Source organism: Vanessa atalanta, chromosome 3 (assembly GCF_905147765.1).
Source record: "Vanessa atalanta chromosome 3, ilVanAtal1.2, whole genome shotgun sequence".
Lineage (NCBI taxonomy): Eukaryota > Metazoa > Arthropoda > Insecta > Lepidoptera > Nymphalidae > Vanessa > Vanessa atalanta.
The window spans coordinates 13,260,489-13,278,715 of NC_061873.1; the positions used below are offsets into that span (position 1 = coordinate 13,260,489).

At 39.5% G+C, this 18,227-nt stretch overlaps 1 protein-coding gene across 2 annotated transcripts; it reads right to left on the bottom strand.

Moving 5' to 3' along the window:
* Positions 1 to 4,644: 4,644 nt before the first annotated feature.
* LOC125077317 (enhancer of mRNA-decapping protein 4) lies at positions 4,645 to 18,080 on the bottom strand. 2 transcript variants are annotated; one of them, XM_047689232.1, is made up of 22 exons: positions 17,894 to 18,080; positions 17,305 to 17,510; positions 17,115 to 17,221; positions 16,674 to 16,783; positions 15,841 to 15,986; positions 15,496 to 15,716; positions 15,163 to 15,275; positions 14,750 to 15,054; positions 14,346 to 14,452; positions 12,763 to 12,913; positions 12,385 to 12,494; positions 12,199 to 12,287; positions 11,953 to 12,035; positions 11,682 to 11,794; positions 10,624 to 10,780; positions 10,146 to 10,346; positions 9,440 to 9,575; positions 9,173 to 9,353; positions 8,815 to 8,980; positions 8,165 to 8,439; positions 6,997 to 7,220; positions 4,645 to 6,729 (listed from the first exon to the last, which is right to left on the bottom strand). In XM_047689232.1, the coding sequence occupies exons 1-22, from the start codon at positions 17,941 to 17,943 to the stop codon at positions 6,540 to 6,542; spliced, it is 3,441 nt and encodes a 1,146-aa protein (XP_047545188.1). In that variant the 5' UTR covers positions 17,944 to 18,080; the 3' UTR covers positions 4,645 to 6,539. The 2 variants fall into 2 exon arrangements, with proteins under 2 accessions (XP_047545188.1, XP_047545187.1); XM_047689231.1 differs by having other exon boundaries at positions 11,634 to 11,794.
* Positions 18,081 to 18,227: the final 147 nt, after the last annotated feature.

The following is an 18,227-nucleotide window of genomic DNA, read 5'->3' on the forward strand; positions in this document are numbered from 1 at the left end:
TATATAATATTTATCACAAAATATAAATAAGTTTAGCGAATCGGATTAAAATAATTTGATAAAGAAACATTTTTAGTATTCATGTTAGATTGTTTCAAGACCACTTTTTGGTAATATTTTCTAAATGTGTGCTCTTGCCTCCAATTACCAGTTTCTAAAATTTTATCAATAGTAAAATCCTCGATCCAATTAAGAGATGCTACCGCAGACCGTACAGAGCCTGGGGATGCTTCCACGCCTGCTTCCCTCAAAACTGATTTCACCCAGCCTCCAATCACAGTCCTTGATGCAGCCTTAGGATTTCCTCTTGTTGTAATGAATAACTCCATCAAATTTCCAGATACGTGACGACGTTCGTTGGAGAGATTTATCATACAACGAATCCAATAAACGCAATCCAAAGGTTTGCTTGGATGTTGCAACAGTTTCCATCCCGACTGGCTATAATTTACGCTGTCCGTTTTAGATCCAAAACGTGGCCAAAAAATAATAGCATTACTTTGCTCAATATATCTGCCTTCCTCAATACTTAGCAAAGTCAAATCATGGACTCTGCGTCCCGATGACAAAAGAAGTAGAATTGCTGTTCGTCTCGATACTTGATACAAGTTTGTTTCATCTGGTGTATAATTGTTCAGGTATTGTATCACCATTTGAGCATCCCATATAGGCGGTGCAGCATTCCTTATTCTTGCAACTGAAATAGCTTTTAGCATATGTTTGATAAAGAAGTTAGAGGATAATTCGATTTTTGATGAAATATTTGTAAAAGTTGATATGACCGATTTATGAACTAGTATTGTTTTGTATGCCAAACCTTCAACGGTGTGCAAATAGGCTAAGTAACGAGCAACTTCTGTTGGATGTGGGGCTTTGTAGTCAACAGAATTACTCATGCACCAGGATTTCCATTTTCGCCAAGCTGGTTGATATGTTTTTAAAGTCGACTGTCGCCAACTTGATAGTAAGAGAGATTTCTCTTCTGGCGTCCAATTTTCAATCATTTCCGCCCACCCAAAATCAACCAAGCCTCCAAATGAATTTGTTGGATGTTCGGTGGGTGGAATCCAGTTACCGTGTCCAGTAGCACTTCTTGAAGGTTCGGAATGTGGTAAGGTTCTCGAATGGCACGGCACTGTAGATCTGCCATCCAGAACGTTTTCTCCCACTTGGGCGCAATAAGTATATATAGACCTTTCGCACTGTTTAGCTGAAACAGAACCCGAGGAATTAAGTTGGGAGGTGGAAATAGCCAAGCTAGTCTGTAATCCCAATGGTGGCAAAAAGCGTTGTGTAGGAAAGCCGTCTGGTCCGATATATCTAACGTGACATATTTCGGTACAACGTGGGCTGTTCTTGAAGCGAATAAATCTACATCTGGGGTACCCCACATTTGAAAAATCGTCCCAGTAGCCTGCTGCAGAAGATGCCATTCCGGACATGGTTTCATTCTGGACAACGCATCTACTTCGCAGTTGTAACGGCCTGGAAAGTACTGAGCCGTCAGTTGAATGTTCAGGAGATCCATTACTTTCAATAACTGTATTGTGAGATTTAAAAGCTTCTTCGATTTGGTACCACCTTCTTTGTTGAGATGGGACACCACAGTACGATTGTCTGTCAAGAGAAGTATATGAGCATTGCGTAACTGGTCCTGTTCGTGAATAATGACTTTGTGGACTGCGAACAGTTCTTTGAGATTGACATGCCATGTTTGCTGTGCTGTGGTCCACTGACCGGATACCTTGGTGTCCCCAATTTGCGCTCCCCAGCCTATATCGGAAGCATCGGTTGTGAGGTGATGACTTACTGAGGCCATGTGAATGGGTAAGGTGCCTGACGCAGCCGTCATCCACCATTTCATGTCGCTCACTACAGAATCTGTAAGGTTTATTTTTCTGTATGGATGAGACCTGGGGAGTTGTCGGCTGTAATATTGCATTGTCCGACAATGCATTCTCCCTCGGCGAATAACAAATGAGGCAAAGTTGAGTCTCCCTAGAAGCGACTGGGCTTGCTTGAGAGACCAACTGCCTCTTGCGATCTGTTGCTGAAGTGCCCTGCGGAGCGTTAGGCACTTCGATTCCGACAGGGACTTCGTGTTGAGTTTTGTGTCCCAAGTCACACCCAGAAATTCCAGGCGTTGAGTCGGAATCAGCACAGATTTGTCGAAATTTATTGACCATCCCAATTGCTTTAGAATGCTCACGACAAATGCTATCTGATCGCTTAGTAAAATTGGAGACTGGCTGGCTAGCAGAAAGTCGTCCAAATACACTACGCACCTTATGTTGTGACGTCGCAGGTATTCGGCTATCCAATTGGTTACGGTAGCAAAGATTCGAGGTGCTGAAGAAAGGCCAAATGGCAGACATGTCATTTGTAGCAGTTCGCCCTTGTAAGAGAGCCTCAGGAATCGCCGATGTTCCTTCGCAATGTTTAGGTGAAAGTAAGCACGGCTCAGGTCCAGCTTCACCAGCCAGTCTTTTTCCTGTAAAAATCCTGGAATTCGACAATGATTTATCAGCCGAAACGGTTTTATTCGAACAAAGTTGTTCAGCCGTCTCAGATTGAATATTGGACGGAAAGATCCGTCCACCTTTGGAACTAGAAAGAATGTTGACAGAAAACTGGGGGATATATTGGCTCTCTCTAATATATCCATGCTTAGCATTTCCTGAATTTGTTGTGACATTAGTGTACTTTCCTTGGTCTGAAAGGCATTTAGTACCATATCGTTGGGCATTATTAAAGGTGGCTTCATTACAAAAGATATACGAACCCCATTCAGGATTTGGCAGATGTAATCCGGTGCTCCTAAATTGCTCCAGACATGCAGAAATCGCTTTAGACATCCACCTTGAAATCTGGTATAGTCATGATTTATTCTTGTTCCTATTTGGTGAGGTAGAATTAAATTTTTTACCTTTGTACTCCAGAGTAGGTCGGTTTCTGTTATAGGACGGTCTTTTCCCTGAAGACTTTCCTTTTCCTTTACCTTTTTTACTGGTGAAGTTAGATCGAAAAATTCGTTCAGGTTGCTTATTAAAACCAGGTTTCATGACACTTTCATGATAAGTTGACGCTCTTAAATTCAAAGATGTTTGATTCGAGGTTGTCGGTATCTGTGAACAAATTGCTAGTTTTTCTGCCCCCCCTATTTTTTGAATATAATTAGACAATAATTTATCATCAAATAGAAACTCGGAAGACGGAGGAATTTTTTGTAGTGCTCCACAGTGAAATTCATCTGGAATGTGTTTAAGCAAAATATCTCTCCTAGATTTTATGCAATCTGCTCGTCTGCCGCAAACTATTTGAAGAATGTCATCTGTCACTTTTGAGTAACCCGAATCTTTATTAAATAACATTTCAATTTTATTGAATAAGGTTTTCGAATTCAATGCAGTATTATTTTCACTGGACCAATCTATCAAACTTTGCAAAGTTTTTTGTAACTCTTCTTTTTGAAGAATTAAAGCGTTTGATAAAGCAGCAAACGAACGTTCTAATAGATGCAATCGTGAGTCATCTCCGAACGCTGGGGAACCGAAACGTCTTAGTTCATCATTAATACTTAATTCTATGAAACCGGGGGTAGCAACATATTTCTTTTGTTGTTCAAAAAAGCGTATAGAATTCCAATCATCGCATTTAAATCTTTGTATCTGAGACAGTTTGCATAAGTGAGATTCTTTAGACTTAGCATATGTGGGATCTTTGATGTTTGTCGACAATTCACATAGTTGCAATTGTTGTTTTTCGACCTCGGTTGATTGTGTCTTTGGGGGATGTAAGGTCATTTCATTAGTATTTCTAGAGGAGCTTTCAATAACACATGGATCAGTAGGTGTAAAAGCAGTTCTTGCTCCTTGAGTTATAAGATTGGTTAAGAAGGTCACTTGTTGTGTAAGAAATTGAAATTGCATATCACTTACATCTTGACGGGACCTCTTGACTTTTTTGCTTAGTCTTTCTGGACTGGAATCTCGGGATGAACTTTCACTAGACCCCGAGCTCGACGAAATTGACTCGCGTTTTCTTGATTGTGATGTTTCACCATTATTTTCACCCTCCATTTTGAAGGGAGGAACTTTCACAATTATACTTAATTATACTTAAAGTATAAATTACTAAACCGTTGTTTTCGCTATGAAAGACGACGCTATAATGAAGTTAAAAAGTTGGTGTCGAATAAAGTGCGCCCATTAGTGCCGCCAAAAGCGATAGTGGCGCCGGAAGTACTAAGGGAGGAAGTCGCTAAGCTGAAAATCGCAAAAAAAGACAGGTGCTTGACTCAAGATGGATTCCGGATGTCGACACGGAATAAATAATATCTAGATTTCAAAATTATATTACTTTCATAACATCGTTACTGAGTTACGTAACCGAAATTATAATTAATTTCGTAGATGAATTACATAATATAATGGACAATTTTCAATGGATTTTTTTTCATTATGCGTAACTCAGTTTTCAAACCTCGGAAATAAGGAAGGTATTAACAAACTTTTGTTACATTACCTATAGAAATAAAATCCTAAATCAATTGTTTAATGTTTTCGGTAATTAAATTTATTTGTATTTTTTATTTTAAGGCTCCGGGATCTGTAGACACATCGAAACAATTTTTGATTTTTAAAATTTATTTTATTATCAACGAAATCATACCAAAATTACACAAAAAGTTTGAGTATTCAAAATTCAAATTTAAACAATCTTATAAGATTATATGATATTAATTTTCACTGAATCAAAATCAAGTCTAAAGCTGGTTTAGCAAGAGCGCGAAGACTATCGAGGGGACAACGAGCAACGGTTAACACGATCCCGCAGTGAAGCAACATTGGCACAGGTCTTAACCGCACTGTGGGGTATCGGGCTGAAGATTTACTGACGACATTATACAACTTGCTATTTATCAAGTTTTATACGTTATACTTTTTGTATGTTATTAAAATATCGTCACGACCGTGTGAACCAGCTGTTTTTATTTGTAGGTTGTGTATTTTTTCTTTCGCAAATTTTTAAAAATACTTTTATCTTGCATAAATCAAATATAAAATTGAATACAGATTTCAACACTAGAAAATCTAAGTCAAGCCCTAGTATTTGTTTAATCATAAAGATTACAATTTTTATAAACGTTATTTTAACAATTTCTCATAAAAAAACAATATTTAAATAAGTCTTCTTGAATGACTTTTTTACATTATATTAACTAATGCTAGCGACTTACATTGTATTATTTACAAGGACAATTGTAACCTCAGTCGTAAGTTTTGTACATATAATATTAATGACTATATAAGCTTACAGCAGTCATACTATTTACTTATAGTTATATCTAGATATAAATTGACGATAATATTTTTGTTCATTTCAATAGAATGTTGCAATAATATTTCATAAAAGTAAAATTGAAATAAAAACTAGAAAAATTAATGGCATCCATATAGTATATTATAAAAGGATCATTCATTGATTAAGAATTGCCAGTACATTAATGTAGTAGATGTCTCAACGGGATCTGATGACTGTCTTTAAAAGACGCGGTCTATAACCTATGAGGATCTACCAAATTTCAAATAAGGTAGTATCGTGAATACAAGTACGACCGATAATAAACTGAACTCAGGTCATTGGCGGGTTTGGTGTGGAGACTTCTTTCAATCGAAAAATGATCTATCTAACATTCATACAAAGCAACTTAAGGTTCATATGCGACAATAATTGGCCCTTATATAATATAAGCAGTTGTTTATAAATTTATTTCCATCATTACAAGTATAAATATTACTATTGTCATTAATAATTGAATACATACTAAATCAGTTCTTATCCACACCATGTGAAATGTCGAGTAACACAAGGGAAGTCACCTGTCCACTGAGATATGTATAACTTATAAAAATATTCTATACAATTTATACATTAATCTCCTGTGAAACAGGCAGCAGTCGTGTGGCCGTTTACAAAAAATAAAGAGTGTAGAAATTTGTAATTTTACTTATGCATAATAATGTAGACTTTAAACTAAAAAGAATGGAAACAGTCCAAAGCACCAAAAGTAAATACATAAAAAGGAACAAAACAATACCAAACATTACAGATGATTACCTTCTAAATTGTTAACGTTCATTAATTTTCTGATAAAAAAAAACATATCAGATAAATTTAGTATTTTTTTTTAAATATACTTTTATAAATATAAATCATTTGTTCAATCAAATATCATAATACTAGTATCGGTTACAATTTTACATTTCAATCATTACATGTTTATTGAAAATGTTTATGCTAGGGGTATATAATATATTCATCAGACGAAACAATAACTAGGCGTCAATAATTTATGAGAAACGAAAAAAGATAAACAATCATCAAAGCCGGTTGATTGATCATTGTATTAAGTGTCATTTTCACTAATTGTTAGACTCTTCACACTAAACACTTTCGTTCAGTCACATTTTCACATCACTAGTTTAATATCAGTGCATAGTCCTGTAGGCACAGGGACAGTGGCAGCAGGGCCGTGGTCAGACGGTGTTTTTGACCAGCGACTCGGTGGCCATCAGCAACATGCGGAATTGCCTGCTGAGAGCGTGGCCCGGGTTTGAGTTTAGGAACGCCACTATCTGTTTCTGCAGCTCTCTTATGACCACTGGCAAGTGTTCACGTGTAACTGGATTCGTCGTATCCAAGTTCATCACAGCTTCTTCGAGATACCTGGAAAGAGTGAATTATTGATTAAAAAAAAAATTCAATTCTAAAATAAGCATTCTCACACATCTATCTATCAATTATACTAAATTTTCAACCCATTACATAATTATAATTAACATTTTATTGATACATTTTGATCATCAAGATCTTACTCAATTTTACGAAAATTAAAAATTACGGCGTTAAGAAGTCTACACGTTGTAGTTTAATTTAATCAAATTCGCGTGCGCGTCATGCACTCAGACAGTGAGACGGCGCAGCAGCGGGTACCGGTGCTTGAGGTGCGTGTCGCGCGTCATGTCGGCGGCCAGCTGCTGCACGAGCGACAGCAGCACGTGCTGCTTGAGGCGGCAGGGCGGGCCCAGCACGCGCGCCGGCTCGGCCGCGCGGCACGCCGCCACCACCAGCGCCAGGTCGGACGCCGACAGCGCCAGCTGGAACGCGCCGTTCACGTCGCCGCTCATCATCAGCGACTGGATCTGGCTCACCTGCATCTGCGGCGGGAGGGGCTGTTATGTTCACGGGTCGAGCAGATTATTCGCGTTTGAGAGAATAAACGATCCTTTACTTAATAATTAGTTTTATGGAAAGAAGGTTTACAAATGTTTCTAGAACGAATTAAAATTCAATCAGAGATATTATATTACTACGATATATAACTATAGTATGATATATAACTACAGTATGTAATTACAAACAACATAATTACAATAATCTATTTACTATTAAGTATCTAATAAAATTTGAAGGAATGAGAATACTCTGAGCAAGTAGGGTAAAGATTGTTGAACACAGTTCCTTGCGTTACGGGTTGACTTCTGAAAATTTACGAAGTTATCTTAAGTCTACTCTGGGTGTTACACAAAGTTTTATCAAAGTAACTACATGTTTTGTTTTTTACTACAAAATGTTTGTTTTGTCTCAGTTACCTCCACAGACGATTGGTTCTGTAAAAGATTGAAATATCTAAATAATTAACAATAAAACAGCATTGAGTAAGGGTTAATGTTTTAACTATGGCGGAACAGATAAATAATGCTAACAAATTGACATTCAGTAAAAACATATAAAGTAATCGTCTAATACATGCCAGAATTTATTTCGAAAAAAAAAAATATACCTATTATCACAACAGCACCGTGGATCGTATGTACAAGCTCGCAACCACACTCTTGGTGCTAAGATATAGCGAGCGCCCAGGATACGAGTTTTTAGCACTGGTGTGGCTCATCTTCTTCGGATTTAAGAACCAGCTAAATGTTTCATATATTGGGACCAAAAGAGATGATTGCGCAATTTCGGATACCGGTCCAATAAGTAGAAGTCTATTGATTTAATTTTAATTTATTTACTCTGGTTCTGTGCCGTCTCGAATTTTACTTTGACAGTCTTTTCCACATCGAACATCAACATTGGATTAGCATCGCGACGGTCGTACCTGCCGGTCGGCGACGGAGGGCGCGGCGGGCGTGGCGGGCGAGTGCGCGCGCGACATCTGCACGGAGCGCGCCTGCTCGCGCCACCACGACACCTCCTTCTCCAGCACGCCGTGCACGACGTCGCGCAGCTGCGCGGCGTAGTGCTGCGGCGCGGGCGGCGCGGCGGCGGCCAGCGCGTCGGCGTGGCGCTCCAGCGCGCGCAGCAGCGGCGCCGCGCCCGCCGCGCCGCCGCGCTCCGCCGCCGCGCGCGCCGCCGCCTCCGTGTTGGCCGCGACTGCAACGCGCGGACGGGGCGGAATATATTATACTCTTTTTATAAGTTTCTCTGCGTGGTGCAGATGAAGAGGAGGGATGATAAGATTTACGCATTTGAACATTCGAAGCCTACTGAATTTGCGTTTTTGAAAATCTGAACATTATTCATTGAAATAAAACTAGTTTTTAACGGATTTAATCGCGTATATTAATTATTTTAACATCCCGACGTTTCGAGCACTTTGCAGTGTTCGTGGCCACGATAATATACGCGATTAAATCCGTTAAAAACTAGTTTTATTTCAATGTGTAATAATCGCGAAAATCTAAGACAACATTATCTGAACATTATTCATTAGTACTTCATAAAATATTCGGCTGAATGTCGACGTACACTCCTTGGTGCCGGTCTGGAAGGCGTGGTTGATCTGGCGGAAGATCTGCGCGTGCGCCTTCTCCATCACGGGCACCACGCTCTCGAACAGCGCGGAGCGGAACGACTCGCGCACCATTTCCGTCAGCGACGTCGCGATCGCGGTGCTCAGCCGCTCCATTACCGTCTGTGAGCGCAGAGTGAAATGTGCTTAATTTACAAACAGTAGCATTATTAAAAAATATAATATCAAAATATTAATATTTATATCGATTTTTTATTAAATTATTTGTTCACCGATTCAAACGAAGCTCGATCGCTCGTAGGGTCAAATTTGTATAGTAATCGTCGACGACCGTCGAGTCTGGGTCGAGCGTACCTTGCTGCCGGCGAGCTTCTCGATGTTGTCCCGCAGCAGGCGGTCGGTGGCGGTGAGCTTGGCGGCCAGCTCGTGCTGCAGCGCGCGCGCCAGCGGCTCCAGCGCCCGCGCCGCCCCCGCGCCCGCCGCCGCCGCCGCCTGCGCGCTCGCCGCCTCCGACAGCCGCGTCACGCGCTCCCACCTACACCGGACACACACGGACGACTTCAACATGACGATACCGCTGCGACACAGCCGAGGCGAACGAAACGTGCGAGGCGTACGGACCCGGCCGACAGCGCGGTGTCGACGGCGACGGCGGTGCGCTGCGCGTGCGCGTGCAGCGCGTCGTCCAGCTGCGCGCGCGGCGCGCTCACGTCGCCGCGCAGCGCGCGCAGCTCGCGGGTCTGCGTCGACACCAGCTCTGTGGACGGCCCGACGCGCTCGGATTAGATTTCAGGTGGCGCTGCTCTATATTTTAGTATGTAGGTAGTCGTTTGTGCGACTCTAAGGATGATCGTAAATCATTTTCGAAGTTGATTTTTATCTTGTAGTTGTATATTTTGTAACTTCACACGAGGAATTTGAGCACACTCGAAGCATGAGCCGGGAGCCACCGAGATGAGCCATTTGGGATTTATAACGTAGAGAAGTGCTTGAACTTCGAATGACAATCGTGGATGCTGCGATGGTAGGATCGAACCGACCCATCAGCTATTTATATATATCAGCTATAAATAAAAAATATAAAGTATAGTCGCATAAGATATTATGTAACATATGCTATAAATTTAAAATCTCACCTCGGTATAAGCACATCATAAGTAAGATTAACATTATATTATTTTTCTCAAAAATTGGCGCAACCATTGGCTAGTTAACCAAAATACCCATTACGTACTTCCATTTTTTTCACGAAATCACCCCCACAGATCGCAGGATTGAGATGAAAGATGTTCCACATGAGACTCGACTCACTATGAGGTAGGCGTACCGGTTAATATATCCAGTTTCTGTTCAAGCGATTCGAGGCGGGTCCTGGTGGCGTCGTCGGCGGCGGGCGGCGCGGGCGGCGCGGGGGGCGCGGGCGGCGGGGCGCTCAGCGACTGCGTGCTGGACTTCTCGCTGGAGGCTTTCCTCTGGTTAGCTTCCGTTATCTGGGCGAGGGATATTTGCGGCCACGATGTGTCACTATCTGAGGAATCATTCAATATATTGAGTATCTTATATGAGAGTTACGATCCTAAAATTTTCCATGGATGGGTAAATAATTGGTTTTTTAAAAGAAAGTTTGTGCTTATTCCAGTGCAAGATGGACACATATATCGCAGAACAGTCTTCGATTGAGGTCAAAACATTCTATTCACTTGACCATCTCTGCTTCTTTGTTTATATTCTTTTATAAATAGCGGAATAATATATAAAAACTTATGTGACATAAATAAAAAAAACCAGTAAAAGTAATATATTACTAGCATGCGTCAGCTTGGCGGGCGGAGGCGGCTTTTCAGGTGTTGTAAATAGTTCAGAAGTATAGAACGGTTCGCTCGCCCCCGCGGCGCTGGTCCCCGCGACAACCTCTTCAACCTCCGGCGGCGGCGTCTGCTTCGAAACTTCTTCTTCTTCTTCCTGAAATATAGTGAAGTGTTGCATTAAGATTTATATTGATTGAAACGCTGATCACTTAAATTAACTATTTTGGCTTTACTAATTTGACTTTAATCTGGATGGTCATTGGTTGGTTACTGCTGAAGACGTAATATGGGACCAATGAATGTCCAATATTTCAGAAACAAGTGGGTGGGTATGTGAAATTATAAAAGTCGACGTTCGAAATACATTATGGAGGAGTGGACATCGTATTTTCCTTATATTTCGAAACACATTACAAAAACGTAAAGTTCAGCTTATTTTCTCCCATGTTGGACTTCAGACATTAAACGGAACACAAAATATTACAATTTTATAATTATTATTACGTTTTTGATGTCAGTTAACAACAAAACTGTCATTCATAATCATTCAAAAATTATATATCATTATAATTATACATAATTATATTATTATTTGTAATATTAATGTGTCATGTGTGTGTTAAAGATTTTTTGTCATCAAACGACGCTGCCAGTTTCTGCCCGACGTTTATTTATTCATTAATAAAATATGAAATAATTACTCTTACGAATCTTGTAAATATATAGTGATTCTGTAAAACCGTTGCTGAAAAATTTACTACATCTATTTGTATTTACAAATTCTAGATTAAAAATTCTGCTTTTTTTGACTCAACAATTGTCACTGTGCATCAAGTATCAAGTTGGCATGTTCTTAAGGCATCAAAATTTTTTTTTAGTTAGACGTAATAAAGCAATAACAATATTTTACAACTGTCGTGCTTGTGATTGACTTGAATGGACATAGAGGAACAGATTCTGGATTTGTCCTTCATAATGTTACGTCGGTATCGCTATGGATATGTCACCATGTCGGTGTAGAAGGGCGTGGTGGTGTGCGACATGATCTGCTGCACCTCCCGGCTGGGGCTGGAGCCCCCCGACGTCTTCCCCTCCACCCCTGCGACCGCCGCCGCCGCAACCTCCGCGCTCTCCTCCGCCAGCCCCACGGGGGGCACCGACACCATGCCTGTGATTATTCAAGTATTTATTTTGTACATCAAGCGAGACGTATTGTAAATGAATTTGTGATTAAAATACAATCTTGCATATAATTGTTAAGTATAAATATATAAATTGACAGAATAAAACAGGATTGCATATTAGTTAGATTATCAGAGTACGAACCTCCGGTGGAAACTCTTGGCTTATTATTGATTTCCGGTGTGGCTGACAGGGGCGGGTCGTCGTCTTCCCGCTTACCCGGCGAACTGTAACATCACAGTTATTATTTAGAGGTCATGACTAAAACTTCTTATTATTGAAATCGGTTTGATGGCCAGTAATCGCTTTCAACTAAACGAACAATCTGACTTGATAATAATCTGAGGTACAAGGGTGTTTTTAATCAGGTATATTTCCGCTGTCACGTACCTAAAAGCATCAGGAGTCATGAGATTCAGTTGAGGAGGCATCGTCGTCGGAGATTCTGGACGTTGACCGATCAAACTACCCGGTTGAGTCTGAAAATAATTTTTCAAATTGTAATATGTTCGGGTCTTGTGACGTTAGATCCTTATATTATATAACGTCGCGTATTAGGTAAGGTAGGGCTCCGACCTGCGAGCGCATGAGCAGGCTCTTGAGTTGCTGCGTCTGCTGCTGCAGGATGCTGGTGGGCAGCGCGCCCTCCGCCGCCGTGCCCTCCTCCAGCGACAGCTGCTCCAGGTCTAGAACACCAAAGTCGCTACCAATAAATATATTTGTTTTCCACGTTTGATATTATGGAATAAGAAGTGGTCATTAAAAAGAGACATTTTATATGCAATGGAGGTGTTTATTTAGTTAACATTTGCCATAACTATTTTTGATAGACGAATATATCGAACTATTAAATATTAATAAAATATATCTTGGTAAAAAAGAGAGCCATCAACTACTACAGATAACTGGCTAAATCATCACACTGTCGGGGGAGTATGAGCATTGAGCACCTACCGTGCAACGGCAAGGAGTTCCTCTGCAGTCGCGGCGCGTATATGAGCTCCCCCTCCTGCAGCCCCTTGGGCTGTACGATGTACAGGCGCAGGCGCACGCGACGCTCGCCCTCCTCCTGCACACACACAGCGTGGTGTGGAGACTCAACCGACTTACGCACACCATACGAACAGATTATAGTTACATGCCAGCAATACACCTTATATTAAAACGAAATGAAAAATAATAATAATAACACATTAAATTATATGCAACTTTATTTACACTTTATTGCATAAACTAACATATACAAGTAAAAATAGCTAAACTTAGGATGTGCAAGTGAACTAGGTGGTGTGCAAAAGAAATTAAGTGAATTTAAGAGGAAAACTATATATACTATACAGTTCAATCCATTATGATGTGTCCCACTCTTTTTCCTATGCTACTAGAGAGTGAACTCAGGTATATATGTAGAAACACTCACTCAATAAATTAAAATAAGAGATTCATAATAAACTGGAAATATGCTCTACTACATATTGCCGATTTCAAATAACAATAATATTTATTCAATGTAGAGCACATTGTATGATTTTTTTAATGATATTTGTTTTTAAATAAAATTAAAAAAAAATATATTCCACGCTTTCGCCTCGCGGAAAATAGTTGGACACGTCTTCGTGGCTAACTAAACTATACATATAGTACTGCGGAATAAATATCGTGCATCGGCTGCCATCGTGTTTAAGATCATGACCGACTGCATACGATACGGCATGTAATATAGTAGCTTCAACAAATTGACTCAACGATTTTTTTCGAAATTCGATTCAAGAAAGCAGAAACCTAAACACGGCGAAGGTTTATATCTGTTATGTATGATTTTGAATACTCGTTGCGAGTAGGGCTTGCAAATATTGCTATTTTTAGAAACACTTATTGAATAGCTTTTTAATATGATTGTTTCTGATCTTTGCCGATGCACAGTATTTATTCTGAACTACTGTACATGTATTACCTAACCTACACACGACGCTTTACATACATATATGTGACATACTAAAAATTATGTGACATCGTGTAAGTAAAGTGTAGTATTGTCATTAAATCGAATTTCCTGTATATGTACGTCTAAAACTAGAGGCAAACATATATTATATATATACAATCCATGCAATCTAAATCTGCTGGACCGAGGTAAGGCTCAGGCTAAGGACATTCGCGTATAATATAATGATAATTGAAAACTTACAAAATTGTGCCCAATAAGTTGCTAAAGACTACTTCAGATTGATTTTTTTTTTATAAAATTGACAGGCAGACGGTCTCATGGTCACCGCTGTCTAGTCATTGGGGCGGTAAGAATTGTTTTCAATTCAAATACCAATTCGCCACTGACCTTGGGAACTAAGTTGTCATGTCCCTCGTGCCTATAATTAAGCTGGCTGAAGAGGGTGAACTTCAAATCGGAACACAGTAATACTAAGTATTGCTGCTTCACGGTTAAATATATGATATGTGGGTGGTAATAATCCAGATTTAGGGAGATCTCAAACTGAGGGTGCGGAAATAATATTGAAGAGTATAGGCATTCGTCTTACGTCGTGGTGCACCTCGAAGTCGTCGGGCGAGGCGCCCACGTCTCCGCTGGAGCCGTTGGTGTGGTAGGGGTCGTCGCAGCTCGACTCGCACTTCACCTGCTGCTCCTCTGTGGGGAAATAAGGACTTCAACTTTATTTTTCTCTTCTTGTCGTATTGGGTAGGGCGATGTCAAATTTACAGGCTCTTAATGTATGTATGATGTACTGTACTGGATAAAAGTTGAGTGAGTCAGTGTAGATAACAGCAAAAGAAATATAATATTATCACATATTTGATTGGACATTTGAATGTTTTTTTTTTTATAATGTCTATGTCTGTGGAGTGCTAAGTACCAATTAATGTTCAATTTCCCATTTTTTATCAAATTGTGAACAATATAAAATAACTGAAACTTGGTACTAACCAGCATCGACGATACAGAAGCTCAACACAGGGTAAGGCAAGAGGAACTCAGATATGCTTTTGCAATAGGCCATCGTGTCCTCACTGTCTCTTGCCATGTTTAACACATACAGACTCCTTGTCTTAAAATCAGATAGTAGTAAGTAGCTAGCACTGGTATCCAACATGGCTTTCATGCCCAGGGTCTCTCCGCCCAAGGAGGGAGAGAATGTTATTGACTGGAGACAATTCCAAGATTTGCATGACCAGATTTTTATAGATGTATTATTCTCAGCACCGGTTACAGCGAATTTCCAGAACTGGACACTAAAATAAAAAAAATATGTTAGTTAAGTCAAGAAATTTTTGATTGGATTTTTAGCCTTGTAATGTTAGTGAAGTTCATTTATTTTAATTATATAAGTAAGAACTTACTCTGTGTTGTAGTTCTTGTGGTTATCAAGGAAGAAAAGACAGCTGAGGGGTTTGCCTCCGTGCGGCTGCCACTTGTGTAAGCAGCGCGGGCTACTCTCATTATTCATGTATACCTGTGAATGAGCACCAATATGAGGTCAGATCAGATATTTCAATTTTTAAAAAACATAAACGAGAGTGTCTGCTTTTGAGGATATAATATAATAAAGGTGACGTTCACTTCCCGTCCGAAAATTATCTTCACAACCATTACCCTTCAGAATCAAAGTAACAGGCAGAGTAAAGTTAAAATAGAGATCTGACAGCTGTCACGGCGGGCCGAGCGTCACGTACCTGCGCGAACATGACGTATCCGTCCGCGGCGGCGGTGGCGAGCGCCGTGCCGTCGGGCGAGAAGGCGGCGGCCAGCACGGCGCCCCCGTGCGCGCCCGCGCCGCGCCCCGCGCCGCTCGCCAGCGCCGCGCCCGCGCCCAGCGCGCCGCCCGCGCCCCCCGCGCCCGCCGCGCCCGCCGCGCCGCACAGCGACGAGCACGCGCGGATGTTCCACATGCGGGCTGTGAATAGGGATCCATAAAAACTTGCCACTTGCATGACACGTAAGTCGCTTGTGACGGGAGTATGGACAGGGAAGTTGTTAAGATATCCGCAAGCGAGTGCATGAGATGCAGTAGCACCGACCTTGGTTGGCGTGCGTGGTGAGCAGCAGGCGCGCCACGTCGTCGTCGGGCGCGTCGTCCTCGTCGGGGATGTAGGGACACCACACCACGCGGTGCGTGCTGCCGCCCACCCCGGTGTCCTCGCGCACCTCCGCCGCTAGTGTGCAGCTGTAAACGACACGATGAACTTATTTATCAATTTAAAAAATAAACTTTCATTATGTATTATTTCATGTGGTTGGGTACCACCAAATATTATATTATTCGTATTTTATCATTCAGCTGTGGAAAGCTTATAAGATTATGAAGCCAGACTTAGAGACATGACATGTTGTGTAAACCATTCCGCTTTAATCATCTTACTTCAACATAACATCACAAGTGACTACATACCATCAGCTTTATACACCTGAAACTTTCTCATCCTAATTTCTTCTAAAAATACTCAATCAATTTTAAGCACACTCAAAACAAAAGTTGATTCTATCAGGAGTAAACATAAATAAATGACATTGACCTTCAATTGACATGACATCATTTGTTATACTTTAATACTTAAATAATCTGTGATATTCGTCATCTTTGTAAAAAAAAATTGGTATTTTAAGTATATCTTCAGGAGCACAATTAAAGTGAATAAAACTGGTTAACTGAAATAGTTTTGTATAATCAACAAAAATATCATCAAGAAGTATTTGTAGTGCTTAATATAGCAGAACTATTAGTAAATTACATTGAATATATATATCAATGGTTTTTTCATAATTACTCCTTCCACCATTGGAATTTATAATTAAAATAAATAACTATCTTTGTTTTAGTATATTATAAGATCAATAATATAAAAAGTTTTACCGGAGTCCACTTTCAGTCACTTCAATTTCATGTATATAAAAGTTTCCCATTTCATCTATACTGGCCAAGACCACTTGATTTGGTATATGTGCAAAAGCTAGATCTTGTACCTGTAATAAAAAAAATTTAATACAATAATTTAATATTTAAATGTCTTGTTTCTTATTGAAAAATATAATACATAAAAAAATTTACTAAACAATGTTTGTTTAAGACTATATTTGTATTAGATTGAGTTTAATGAAATGATAATCATAATTAAATTGAAATTGCAGTCACTATGTTCTTCCACTCTTTCTTAACTTTATAGAATGAAGACTATAAAACAAATGACAACAGACGAGGTATTTGTCAAAAGGCACACAAAAAGCAGAGACACATTGTAAAAAATTACCATCATAATTTACTAGGCTTATGCAATCCTGTTATAGACATACTAACCTCTCCTTTCATGCCTTTTATAAGTGTTCTTCTATCAATGCCTGGTTCAGGGTTATACACTACACGCACCATCCCATTCCATGTCCCAGGGTTGGCAGCATTGGGTGCTACAAATAAAAAAAAAACCTTTAAGTTAATAACTTAGTTGAGTATAAAAAATAACACTTTTATAGTACAAAAATAATCTTACCCTTGATACTGTATGCTAAGTATTTGCCACTAATGTGAACAGCCAATAGTTGGCCTGGGTAGAACTTGGGCTCCCAATTGTAGTCAACAAGGCTTTTCAGCTTTACTTTTGAACTACCATGGTTATGGTTACCAGCATTAGTTGTTACTACTACATCTGATGAATAAACTTCGGAACTACAGACACCATCACCCTCCGAAAATGAGCTAGAAACATATAATGAATATTTACGATGTATGTGCAATAATTTGAAGCTATAAAGTCATTACACTAATTTGTTTAACAAAATTAATTTAATAAGTTTTATGCTACTATACAACCTAAAGATTCATTTACTGAGTGATGTTTTAAGTATAGGATTTGAATGCAAAGTCTCTCATTTTATCGAAGAAACAATTTCTAAACAGATAATTTGCTTGCATGACAATAATTTTAACTTTAACAGGTTATATCAAATTCGTATTTATATTCATTATTTATCGAGTTTGTGATACACATAGTTTCTTATACTTAAAGTTCATCGGAGAAATTTAACGACTTTTTCCCTTAAAATATCGCAAAAGCAAATTTTAAATACCAAGTTACTCACATCGTTTGAGTTGTATCAGTAAGTTTTGGAAGCATCGTTGTAGGTTGCATTTTTGCATTAAGCTTCAAACTAACACATTAAGCACAAAACTTGACTTGAAATTTTCAGTAAGATTGTTAGTATATTTGCATAAAACTTGATCTAAATAATTCGCGAACGCGACTCAGAAGCCGACAGCCATTCGACATAAAATGAGATTCGTTTCGTTTTACGAGTTTCACTTGAATTTGTAATCTGACATGACAACTAAGTCAAAGTATTATAATATGTTCTATTATTCAAAAATCTGTTTTGTAGTATAAATTTCGACGTAAAAGTAATGCATTACAGTATA

Excerpts from the sequence above, each read along its gene's own strand:
- LOC125077317 (XM_047689231.1), bottom strand. The coding sequence starts at position 17,943 with ATGCAACCTACAACGATGCTTCCAAAACTTACTGATACAACTCAAACG. Across the intron at positions 15,276-15,495 it reads GATACGTCATGTTCGCGCAG|GTATACATGAATAATGAGAG; the intron begins GTACGTGACGCT and ends GCTCATTCACAG. Across the intron at positions 7,221-8,164 it reads CCTCCGTCGCCGACCGGCAG|ATGCAGGTGAGCCAGATCCA; the intron begins GTACGACCGTCG and ends CTCCCGCCGCAG.